The 12,548-nt window shown below is 35.3% G+C and overlaps 1 protein-coding gene across 1 annotated transcript in view; it reads left to right on the top strand.

Annotated features, from left to right (window-relative positions):
- GRIA2 (glutamate receptor, ionotropic, AMPA 2) overlaps positions 1 to 12,548 on the top strand; it is a 45,934-nt gene that overhangs the window by 9,711 nt on the left and 23,675 nt on the right. Inside the window, exons 4-5 of the mRNA XM_009995991.1 lie at positions 1,112 to 1,165; positions 3,547 to 3,708. Coding sequence (XP_009994293.1) covers positions 1,112 to 1,165; positions 3,547 to 3,708 — 216 coding nt within the window. The remainder of the gene's footprint in view (positions 1 to 1,111; positions 1,166 to 3,546; positions 3,709 to 12,548) is intronic.

The raw sequence follows: 12,548 nt of genomic DNA on the forward strand, positions 1-12,548 counted from the left end.
AGCTGCTGGTTGTTTTCTTAGATACTAATGACAAAAAAACATTTTAGGCAGAAGAGCTAATTCATTTGGTCTAACTGACACTTCTTTGGAATCAGCAACTGCATAAGAAAAACATCTTAAACCTTTTGATAAGTAGTGAGTTTTAAGTAGTCTGAACCAAGGAACTGTTTTAGAATAATTATGTTCATATATCATGTCTACATTAAGCTTAAAAGTGGCATAATTTAATAACTTCTGTGGTCTATGTAATGTGATCCCTCTCAGTCTTAAACTCTAGTAATATAAAACTTAAACACTGCCTTCAGTGGTATTCCTGTAACTTCATTAAAGCAAGTATGGGGAACGTTGCTCACTACTAGTCTGATATGTTACAGAATAACTATTCTGAATATTTCAGTTATATGTTAAATGAGGAAATAAATTAATCATCCTCTCTTAAATTTCTCTCATTGTTCAGAAGATGGAAGAAACCTCTAGAGTCCTCTTATCTCCCATATCTGTTCTGTGGAGAAGTGTTTTCCTTCAAAATACTAACATCCCCCATGCAGACAACATCCTAATTAGGTTTATTTGGGAGAAGAATCTATGCCACATGCCTGCCAGTGGAGACTGCTGAGAAACCACTAGCTGGCTTTTAGAGAGATTGTGAGGAAGCCTTAGGGCAATAAACAATTAGAACTTTAAAAGACTTCCTTATAATGCGGATGCTTTCATTAATGTCAGTGGGCTTTTAAACATTTTCTAGTGCAAGGACTGTTAAAATTCTGCTACAAAGCAAGCAGGATCTAAGCAGGAATCTCTGAGGCACAGTGCTTCTACTGCATGATGCCCATTTCCTCCTGTCCAGGTTGTGCCTTTAATACACAGCATAGTGACTAGCATTCAGCTCCTCTGTTTAGAGATCCTGGGAGCTGAACTTCATGGCTAATTTCCACCAGCGGAGAGTGTGTTCAATGGTGCATTAAGTGGAAAGTAAAGCACCAAACTCACAGTTGCATCTCGTAAAGCTTATAACTAGCTTTTACATCATACTGTACTTCGTAGTTTTTAAGTCTCAGTCCATGTATCTGTTGAACGTTCTCCATTATGAGGGTATTTCTTCTTTTTACAGGTTATCACAATTGGTAAACATGTTAAAGGATACCATTATATCATTGCAAATCTGGTAAGCATTTTTAAAATGTCAAATACCTTTATTACTCATTTAACTGTTTATGGAAGCAACTAGTATTTTTTTTAAAATGCATTTTAAAAACTATGAGAAAACTAAATGGCTTTATTCTTGCTAAATGAATGCATGTGTTGAGATGGTATTTGTTTTGTCGGTTGAGTCTTTTCAGGGTTTTAATGCCTCCTGTGATATTCCCATCAATGGGAGTAAAGGTTACTCACCACCTTCAGTAGATCTTTATCCCTTTTTCTACAAACTTTAGAAAGGTAGGATGCAGAAATCAGAAGAATATCTTTCTGCATTATAGGCTGATACAGTCATTCAGTAAACAGATGTTTTTTCTTTCACATCTAAAGTACTTAAAAATTATAACTCTCAACTTTCATTCTGCTAGTCTCATGAGTCTTAGCTTTAAACATCTTCATTCCTCAGATTGGCTTGGTAATTTGTTTGCATTAATCTTTTCTTGAACATAGGTAATCAAACTATATAGCTAATAGTGTCCTTAAGGTGGAAAGTTCAGGAAACTCACTAAATTTTATCAAGGTAATTTTTTTTTTCAATTGTCTCTAAACATGAAGGGCCATTTTGCTGACATTAGAGTCAATCATGCTTATTTACTGAAGCTAGAGAATCTAATCCATTGTTTTTTTGTAACAGATAAGGCAAATTCTGTGGGCTTGAATCTGAGTTACTCTGTTCCAGAAAAAAGTTTTGGGGTTTGCATGGTATGAGCATCACTAAATCATTTTCTTCATCATTTATTGTTGGATTGTGATAGCATTTGATATAAATTCCAGCAGGGCCCAAAGTGCTGTAATTTGCACTCAATCTTCTGTAGTCTTTTGAGGGGCCTGAGGAAACAGAACAAATGTGTATATCGTGCTTCAGACATAACCCCTGTCTCTTCCCAATCTTTCATCTAAACGCTTCCCCCCTCCAGGCAGGCAGTATTCTGAAGAATCCTGTGTTGTTACACAGGTGTGAAGAAGCCTTATGCTCTAAAGGCCTCTTAAAGCAGAACAGTGGGGTTTCATTTTTTGTGAATATCAGTACCTTAATTTCTTTATCCTAAAAATTAGTTAATAAATACAAAGCAAGCATAAAAGTCTTACAAAATCTGAAAAATCCCATTAGACGTGTATTTTGCATTGCGTTTGCTTTGTAAATAGTACTTAAAGTCTTAAGGAAGATAACCATTTCAGAAAAGATGCCCAGTGTATTTCATTATGTTAACTGGTTGCTGTTTAGCCATTGCTTTTATATTTGTAACAGTAAACTCTTAAGATCTCAAACTTATTGAATTCTTTCTTTTAAAGCTGTTTAATATAATATTTGCTTCCTTCAGATTTATACAGCTTAAATGCTAATATTGTCACCTTTTGTATAATATCATAGAACGTATGTGGCAGTGATTTTAAAACTGCATTTTGCTGTCGGAAAGAAAACTTCTCTACTCCTTGATCATATCCTTTCTTCTTCACTGAATGTTTCTTCACAGCTGTTGTGGTTTTTTTCTTGACTGTAATAATTTCCTCCAGTCTGATCAGTCAATCAAGAAATTGATCTATTTTAAGAATAAAACATTCTGATACATGAAGAGAGGTTAAAGTAGACAATAAATGTTCCTATTCAAATGTCAAGCTCCCAATAGCATTTAAGAAAGTTTCATGATCCCTGTAGAAGTGTCAGTATTAGTGTGCAACAGCACATCATTAATATGTAATATGTAAAGGGCACCTAATATAGCAATTGTAGCAACTTCTGATAGTGTGGTTTGAAGTTGCTTCTACTTCCTGTGTTCACTCAGAGCATTCATTTAAACTGAAGTGTCTGAAATAAGTATTTCATGTAAATTCATTTGTATGGTTATTTAGGGCAATTTAAAACACAGAACATGGAATGCAAAACATATGTACTATTTATAGGAATCCAAAGTAGTTCTTTATGCCAGAGGAAGGAGGCAGGGGGAGATGGAAAGTCCTTCTACATGTTTTAGTGTTCCTAGCAAAAAGAGGATGCAACTGTGGCTATAACTATTCCTGGCTAAAACTTGCTTGCCTAACTGTTACTCATGTCAGTGTTCCCTTTCTCATTTAAGCAGTCCCATTGAAATTAACAGGATTGTTTAGGAAAGTAACTGGCAAGCACAGGTCCATTAAGCCATTGCTCTATAAATGTGTATGTCCAGTAAAAGGTGTTGCTGGCTTGCAGAGCTGATGACTTAATCCTGGCAGCCCAGGAATTAAATTTGGATCCTGTCTGAGGAAAATGTGGACTTCTGCAGTACAAGTCATATGGTAACTCTGTGTATACACTATTGAGAGATCTGCCAAAACTATTGGAGTAACAGACATGATGTTTTCTGTGCCCAGGGATTTACTGATGGAGATTTGTCAAAAATTCAGTTTGGAGGAGCTAATGTCTCAGGATTTCAGATAGTTGACTATGATGATCCTCTGGTGTCAAAATTTATACAACGTTGGTCAACACTGGAGGAAAAAGAATATCCTGGTGCACACACTAGTACAATTAAGGTATGTCTTATGTTTGTTTAACCATGCCAAATGTACAGGAAGTGAGGGAACTGGAGTAGAATAACAAGAGATAGAGAAAACTCTTCAAAATCAGCTGTGCCAACACAATTTTGTATTTCTCTGGGATACTTCTAACACTCTATCATAGGACTGGTTGAGCAAAGATACTGCACTGTCAGAAATGTTAAAGACTATTTTACTTTTTCTTGTGTCAATATAAATCTGTGCCTGACAGCTTGCTAGGTAATTGCTTTTGGATGTGGTGATATATTAAGTATCTACTGAATATTTTTTCTCTTTCTCTGTGTTTTGAAATGTTTTGAAGGCCAATAGGTAATCATACATAGGCTTTCAGGGAGCACAGATCTAGCACTTTCTGATGTAACATAAATTCCCAGACAAATGGTAAGACTGCTTTGAGTCAGATGTCTAAATCCTATAGTCTTTTAAAATTAAATGGCATGCCTGAGGTACAGAGTCATGGTCTTATTTCAGGCGGGGGGGCACTGGGTGAGTGATTAAATTCCCTTACCTCAGTTTTCCCTCTGGATAAAGTAGGATAATAATATATTCTTACCTTTTGTGACTGTTATGTGGATCAAGATGTTTAAAAGAATAACTAAATTTTAATGCTAAATAATTTTTCTTTTAAGCAATACAATCAGAAATTTTATTAAGAATGAGTATACTTAGAAAACTCAAATGTATTAAGACAAAAACATAAATGGCAAATGTTCTAGGCATAACTTTTTTCTGTGACATAGCTTGATTATGAAGCATAGTCTTGATTTATGTTGAGATGGATAAGAAGTTTCAGCAAGAAATGGAAGAACCATGTTTTAAATTCCTAAAACAAAACTCCTTTAAAGCACACAACCTTGATTAAAATTTAAAAATAAAATTTATAGATTTCTTTTTCCTGGGGTCAAATTTGGAGGTGACTTAGTCAAGGGCGTGATTTTTTTTTGTGGTTCTTCTTGTATTCTGAAATCTTTATTACAGAATAAATTAATTTATCATTTGTTTGATAAAATGAAGTATGTCGTGCCTTTAGATAAATTCATATTGCAGGCATATGTAATATATTTCATATGTATTGTTCTTATTTAGGAAAAAGGGAGGTGATGTGGCTGTGGGTGATTAGAAAAATTCTTTTGTCTGGTCTGTTTCTTGAGTACCCAAATCTACCTACCTGCCTACTAATGTTGTAGAATGGTAGTCTGGAAATTATCACAGTGCAATGCATGACATGTGGAACTGAAACAAAGATGCAATTTTTGTCATTGATGGAAAAATAAATTGGTGGGGCACAGTGCGAAGTGACACGCACCTGACACAGTGTGTTAGGTTAGATTAAGTGGTTGCAGTGTTTTATTACAGCATTAACATCTATAGTTTTATCACAAGTATTCCCTCTATTTCTTACACAATAGATCCTTTCAAGAAATGGAAAGGGTAGAAAGAGGAGGAGATTGTTTGGAATATCCTGTGTTATTGAGGTTTATTTTCTTATCGATAGGAAATTAATCAAAACATTTATTTTAATGAATTTCATTAACTTAAATTACAGTTTATTTTCAATTCAAAGGGCTGATCTGTCTTCCTTTATACATTGTCTGCTCAGAGAATATACAGGATCACACTGATAACACAGTCAAGAGATTGAGACTTATGTTATCAAATCACTTAGAAATGCTAGAGGTATTGATGGGGATGTATATTACAATGTTTGGAGAGATTGATTTTATTAATTTCTGTATTTCTTTGTGTAGCTTTCTGCCTTCTACCCTTATACACATATTACTTGTCATTTTTGCCTGCCATTACGTGTAACGACAGAGATATATCACGTTTCACTTCCATCTTTGAAGGAGCTAGAGGCAGAGCAGGATCACAGAAATCATAGAAAGAGGGCAAGAACACTCTTTAAGCAGTTGGTTACTTGGCCCATTCTCCCTGTCTGAAGGCAGAATCAGGTATACCTGTGCAGTTCCTTTGGACAGTGATTTCACAACTTCCCCAAGCATTCTATCTCAGAGCTTAAATAGTCTTATTTTTTGGTCAGCCTTTATGTCACCTAATCCATTACTCCTTTATCTGTTTCTAGTAGATATGAGGAACTTCTCCTTTTTAGCTGTCCTGTATTTGAAGATGGCTGCGCTGTTTGTCTCCCTGCTAAACTATATATCCCTTTTTCTTTGAATTTTCTACTCTCAAATCATGTTCTGTTTGTCATTTTGCTCTGGAACCATTCTAATTGGTGCCCATCTTCTTTGAAGTGCCAGACTGGGTACTGCACTGCATCTGAGTGCTGTGCATAGAAATCAAAATGATGGCTTCATGTATCTCAGAGACAGTACTCATTTCATGGCTCGCTTTTGTGTTAGTCGTTTTGTTTTGTTCCCTCGCCGTCATGACACTGTTGAAATATATTAATCAGGAGATTACACACTAACATCCAGATCTTTTTCTGCATTGCTTTTCTGTACTGCTGCAGAGTTAGAGAGTCTCATACTGCATCCATGCCCTTTACGATTCCTTTAAAGTACAGCTTTTCTCATCTGTTCTTGTTGAATTGCATTCCCTACCTGTTCTTCCTGAACATGTAATTCCTTCTTATATTAGTATTCTAGCTATCCTTTATGTTGCGTTGTGTTTGCTGTCCTTTGCTTCTTGAAATAGTATATGAACATTTAAGTTACTGAGCAGGTTAAGTTGTTGGTCTCCCATTTAACTCTGGGATTGCAAGTGTTACCTTCTTGCACACAGTATCATCACAACTGTGTTGAATTATCTTCCTTTTAAAATCCAAAAGGAGCATACATTCATTTTACATTGTAACATGCAAGTCAATGGAATATGAATGAGCTGACTTGACAAGATGTATCACAGCATCCAAGTACAGTCCTGAAAATGGAGAAAGAAACCTCTTTCTAAGACAGTGTGCATTTCAGAGGAACGTGCTCTTACAAAAGAAAAACATAGTTGAAAAACTGTTCCGCAGGTTTTCAGAAGAAGACATGGATCAAAGTGCTTTAAAAATGTATCTTCACGATCTATGAAATATTAATTATAAGAAATTTCAGTCTTAGGACATAGATGAGAATTAACACTGATTTTATTTGTTGCTGCACTGTACTTCTACTGATAAAAACCACAAGATTTAAACATTAAGCAGGACACTTAAAAGTGGTGCTTCACTGCCTTTTTACAAAAGGTCTTGTCACCTTTCAGAAGTAAAGCTGATATACTGTTTACCTCAGATAAAATGTAAAATGTGTCTGTTTTAACTGAGGATGTTAGCAGTCTCTGCAAGCAAGTCTAAAATAATTTCAAAATCATGTTTTAATATCTCATAGTTGTTATTCTTTGTGAGTGTTTTGTTGTGTTGGTTTTTTTTTAATCCTAGCATAAAAAGTCTTGTTTTTATTCGCAAGGGCTAGGAGAACACCTTGCAGAATTTGGTGTTTGCTTCAGTATTTCATTGACTTTAAAGGACTTACATGTTATTATTGGAGCAAGAACAAAATAAAAGCCTTGTCCAGCAGTGGGCTGTACTACAACATTATTACCAATGGCTCTCCAAGTGAGTAATACTGAATCATCTCACCAGTTGTAGGTTTAGATCCACTCACCATAATCAACAAAAGCTGATGCAAAACAACATGGAGCCAGAGTAAATGGCAGGACATTTCTGAAAGCCTCTGCCTGACTTTCTGTGGGTGGGCACAGATGGGTTAGTTGAGACAAAGGTCAAAGCATTTCTAAGGTTGACATGGTGGAGCTTTTTTGCTGTAATGCATTTTCAGAAAAAAAAAAGGGGGCACAATGTTAGGCTAATTTGACTTTCTGAGTAATGGAAGGGATAAATTATCATACAACTTCTCTCGTAACTCTCCTGAACAAATGTGAGACACACAGGCTGACTTTCTGGGTTTTTGAATGAAAAGAGGCCTGGAACTTTGGTAGATCCAAATGCTGGTGCCATTAATAGAATCTGAAATTGTTCTGCCTCCTCCTGGAAGACAGCATCTTCACTTTGTTGCTAAGACTTTTGTGTGTGAGCATGTCTTTCAAGTAGCTAGTCTTCCCAGGGGTTTAGGCTTTGGCAGGTGCCTAGCTGCTGGGCTAGAAACCAAAACTGTTCTGGGTGTACCCAGAAAGCTGCCTTTCTAAACTAAACAAGGCAATACCTAAAGAATGTAAACACATCACAAAATCAGCAGGTTTTCTGGATTAGCAGTTTTGGACCTGAACACTTCCATTTTCTTAAGGTAACATGTTGCTTAAGGTGTTCTTTGCATCTGATGTTCTGCCAGAAACATTGTGGCATTTCAGGACAAAAATACCTACTATTTACTTAGTGGTTCTGTGCGCACAGAATGCTGGAATTGCATTAAAATAAAGGCTGTTATAAAAATGTAAGTTGATCTAACTCTATAACCTTTGGAAACAAAATGTAATAAAGATAGTATATTTGTTAAGATAAAGAGAGCTTGATCTCTAATCCTGTCTTTACTGACACTGATTGAAAACAAGATTTTTTAAAGATTCAGTGATTTTACCGGTTTTCATGTCTCATTGACTTACTCAGGACTAGGATGGTTATTAAAAATTTACAAATAATCAGTTATTATTTCCAAGTTTCTTGCATATATATGCAATTCTTTTTAGTGGAAGGAAATTATTCTAAAGGCCGCCTGTTTTCTCAAGAGCTTCATTCTAATTTAAAGATGAAAGAGGAAGAAGCAAACATTCAGTCTTTTCTGAGCTCCCTGACCTCTACCTCATGTCCCCAGTGTTTGAAACATGTCCATAGGTAATGGAGACTCTTAAAGCCCGTTTGCAGTTTGAATGGCAACCAGCCCAACATGCTGCTTTATACAAACCACATTTATCCTAATGACTGCACAGAACAAGTGAGAACAATGCATGATTATGGGCAGAATTAGAAGCCATCTGGATTTACTATGACATTTATGTGTGCAATATTCAACATTGTGTCCCATGCTCTGTCGTAACAGTATGCAAGGTATCACAAGAGAACCTGAAGAGGTAGCCTTTTCCTATCAGTCAGGCCAAAGTGTCTTCCAAAGTTCAAAGCAGCTCCAGATGCGTTAATTAAACACAGATCCTTAAGAAAGACATGCCTGAGTTAAATTAGTTTGACAACACTGAAAATTGAAGGAGGCCATTGCTTGGTTCCTTTAGTAGTTTTTAATAAGCAACTTTGTCTCATGCATTTTGCTTGTGGGTTTTGTCTTTGTGCATACCTATTTTTTTTTTATATGCTACATAAAATGTATGAATGCTTCTATATCTATTTACTGATCTCTACCAGTTCCTTCTTGAAATTAGAAACCATTTGTTACTTTTGTGAATATATTTACCAAACAGCACAATTGTGGTACAAAGTGCTATAAAAAGGCAATTCTGCTTTCGTGATATATACTAGCATTAGAGAAATACTTTGTTGTGGGGAAAAGTCAGATGAGAGATTTTATTGAATATCATTCTCAAAGCAAAATAAAGCTGTAACATGTAGTAAAACAAGACACCATTTGATATCCCAATTTAGGCCATGTATAGTTTAGCGAAGTATTACAAACAAGGTGATAAAATGTGTAGAGCAGTAAGCTGAGCATTTAATATACCCACAAGCTACAAAGACACATAGTTAGTGTCTTTACTGCCTTTGATCTGTATTTGTTGGTATTTAAGTATATTTAAATTGTTTAAGGCAAAATGCTGATCACTTGCTTTTACTGCAATTATAGTAATTCATCCTACCTCTTGCAATAAAGAACATATCCTGTATTGTCCTCTTTGAATCTTACCCCTCTCCAAGGAAAAATACTTGTATCTGAGTTTAGATCTCCTTTCCCTTAGCCACTGTTACTGATAGTGTCCCTACTCCTGCTTTCCAGTAGCAGCCCCCCATACAAGAACTGTTTTCTGTGCCTGTTTGAGATTTATTTCAGCCTTCTGGAACACTGCTTCAGCTGGATATGCCATTCTAGCAGAGGTCTTCCTATGGTCTTGCACACTAGCCCTGCATTCTTTGACTCTGCTGGTGCAGTGCCCAAAATATCATATTAGTTTACTTGTCTTTCTCACTGTTGTCTTAAATTAGGGTCAATGGCCCTAATCATAATCATAAATTCATAATCACCTTTAGTGGTTTTAGTTTGTTTTTAATTTGTCTACAGTGTAGACCTGTGTATCTAAGTTGGTTGCCCTGGAATCCTTTAGTTGTCTCAGAAGTCACTGGAGATGAAATTAATAAAATCTAAGGCATGATTAATTTAATTTTGAAGTTGTCTAATAGGTCAAATGAATCATACCTTAAAATTCTTATTTCTCTGTAAAAAAACACAAAACTAACCAACAGATGGAAAAACAACAAAAAACAATTAGTATGTCAATTAAAGATTTATACATTGCAGTTATCCAAATCAAGATAAGAAAAATTCAACTTGTGATTCAGATGATTCAGAATATGTTCCTTTTTTTTTCTTTTCTCCATTTATGTCTTCAAATTTTCATTTCTTTTCCACTGCTCAAGAATATTTTAATGTTATATTTTAAATCTCTAAATCTGTTTCTCAACTCTGTGTCTTCAGCACATGGACAGACACTGGGTTAAACACAGGACTAACAGGCTAACATTGCATCTTTTTATAATATCTTACAGCTTTAAAATGTGTGTATTAAAACATTTCATGCTTCTGGAGGTGTCTTTCAAAATATCAGTTGTTTCAGTTGCTGATTGTACAAAATAGGATACCAGGCCTTTTAGTTAAGGATCTCTGGCATTTCCTACTTTACTGGAAAACAGCTGAAATTACAAAAGTCAACATCTTGCCAGTTTTTCTTGTACACTACATGATTAATATATTTTTCTTAGTCTGGGATGACTTTGTTTTCTCTTTTCAGTTGTAGCTTACATATTTTATTAAGTTCTATATTATGTTTTAAATTGAAGTTGAATAAAATTGCATATAGACCTTGTGTTTTCTCCTCCTGGCAATCTTCTGGGCATTTATTTAGAGAGAGAATTCTTTTCATATGACAAGCGTGCAATCCATGTTTCATAGCAAATAAGAAAATCATTGGTCCCTTCAGTGCATTACACTATACTTAATATCAGCTTATTGTTATCATAATTCTAGAATTATGAGAAGTGAGATACAGTATTATTAATCTTTTTTGCATATTCTTTGCCATATTTTACTTAATACAGGTGATTCTTAGGAACTATAGGATAGCATCTGTACCATTTTGTATTAAAGCTGCTGATTTTGTCATATAGAGTTGAAAGGAACTAAAAAGAAGTTAGGAGATTTGCACTGCTGTAAAAGCAGTATGCTGAAAAAGCCCATCCTACCTCCACAGTGCTCCCAGTTGTTTTAGTAGTGCAGATCAGAATGTGAATGAATCCAGTATGAAACAAAATTGAATCAACACAGGACTATTGCATCCCTTACCTTACTAAAATTTTATTTATTACACACACAGATACCTCTCTGCTTGAGCAGGTTATGTGTAATTTCTTGTTTATGGTAATGCCTTCTGTTTTGGTTTGTCAACTTTACATATATTAATTAAGCTGTAGGTAGTTTTAATGAGACCCATGAAGGTTATTAGGAGCTGAAAGTGTATGCCGAGTGAAGCAATAATAAATGATACATGGACTGTTTGCTTTCCTGGTATCTCCAACAACATGAAGGTGTAAAATGTGTGTAAAATATTTTGAGATCCTTAGATCAATGCTGACTTTTAACCTAAATTAAAGCATGTGGATGTTATATATGGGATGATATGTATAAACATACAGATATGTATCAATAAGCAAAGCACTACACAAACTGAATATATGAGAGACTTATGAATATTTGGGCTAGTAATTATATACTATTTTTGCCCCCTATAGTATTATAGAGATTCAATGAAACATATCCTGATAATCAAATTAAAGTTTGATGAACTGATTTACATATTACTGTAATTTTTCAGTTTCAAGGTTTTATTTTCTCTGCTACCTGAATTATGTTTCAGTGGTTAATGACAGTGCTGTATCCAAAGTTTCTCAAAACACTAGTGTGGCACAATATGTTTCTGCACTGCAGAGAACTACACTTAAGTATTGCTAGTCAGTCCCAAAAACATGAGTCAGGGTCCTTTCCCTTCTCTCTGTTATCTTCTCTTCATTTCCACATCTATGTCCACCACTTACTCACTGCTACTGCAGTAGCAAAAAGTTGTGTTGGCTTCAGCCAGTCTTCCATTTAATTCTGCTGCATTTCTGATCCATAAAAAAATCCAAAAATTTCCATAGAAATCACTGAGAACTTTCTTGAGAAGATTCACATTAATCACCCAGTAAGCTTATGTATCTGAAAAAAAAGAGTTCCACCTTCCTTTTCGTCCTCTCCAAGGTTTAATAGTTGCATACAAAAATTATGTCAGTTCAGTAGCCTGCCCTGGTTACAAGAGCCTTCTGCATGACTTGAGCTAGCTAATTAAAATCCTGATTAATGTCTGAGATACTGAAGCAAGAGCCAGTATATCATTTCTCTCTACTTTACAGTTTATGTATTTTCAACATCTAATAGCCTTCGTAAGGATCATTGCATTCATTCACAAGGCTGTAAGTAGTTTTATTCTGGCCCATATTTCCAAAAATGTGCCTTATATTTGGCATAATTGCAGTGTTCTGGACTCATAAGGCCCATCCAACAATGTCCTCAGTGTACGTGCACATGTGGTTTCTGTTCACTTAGTTCAGATGTAAAATTTTCCAGTCACTGAAGGTAACTGCTTTTGACTGTTTAGCTCCA

This window comes from Chaetura pelagica, unplaced genomic scaffold (genome assembly GCF_000747805.2).
Source record: "Chaetura pelagica isolate M959 unplaced genomic scaffold, ChaPel_1.0 scaffold142, whole genome shotgun sequence".
NCBI lineage: Eukaryota > Metazoa > Chordata > Aves > Apodiformes > Apodidae > Chaetura > Chaetura pelagica.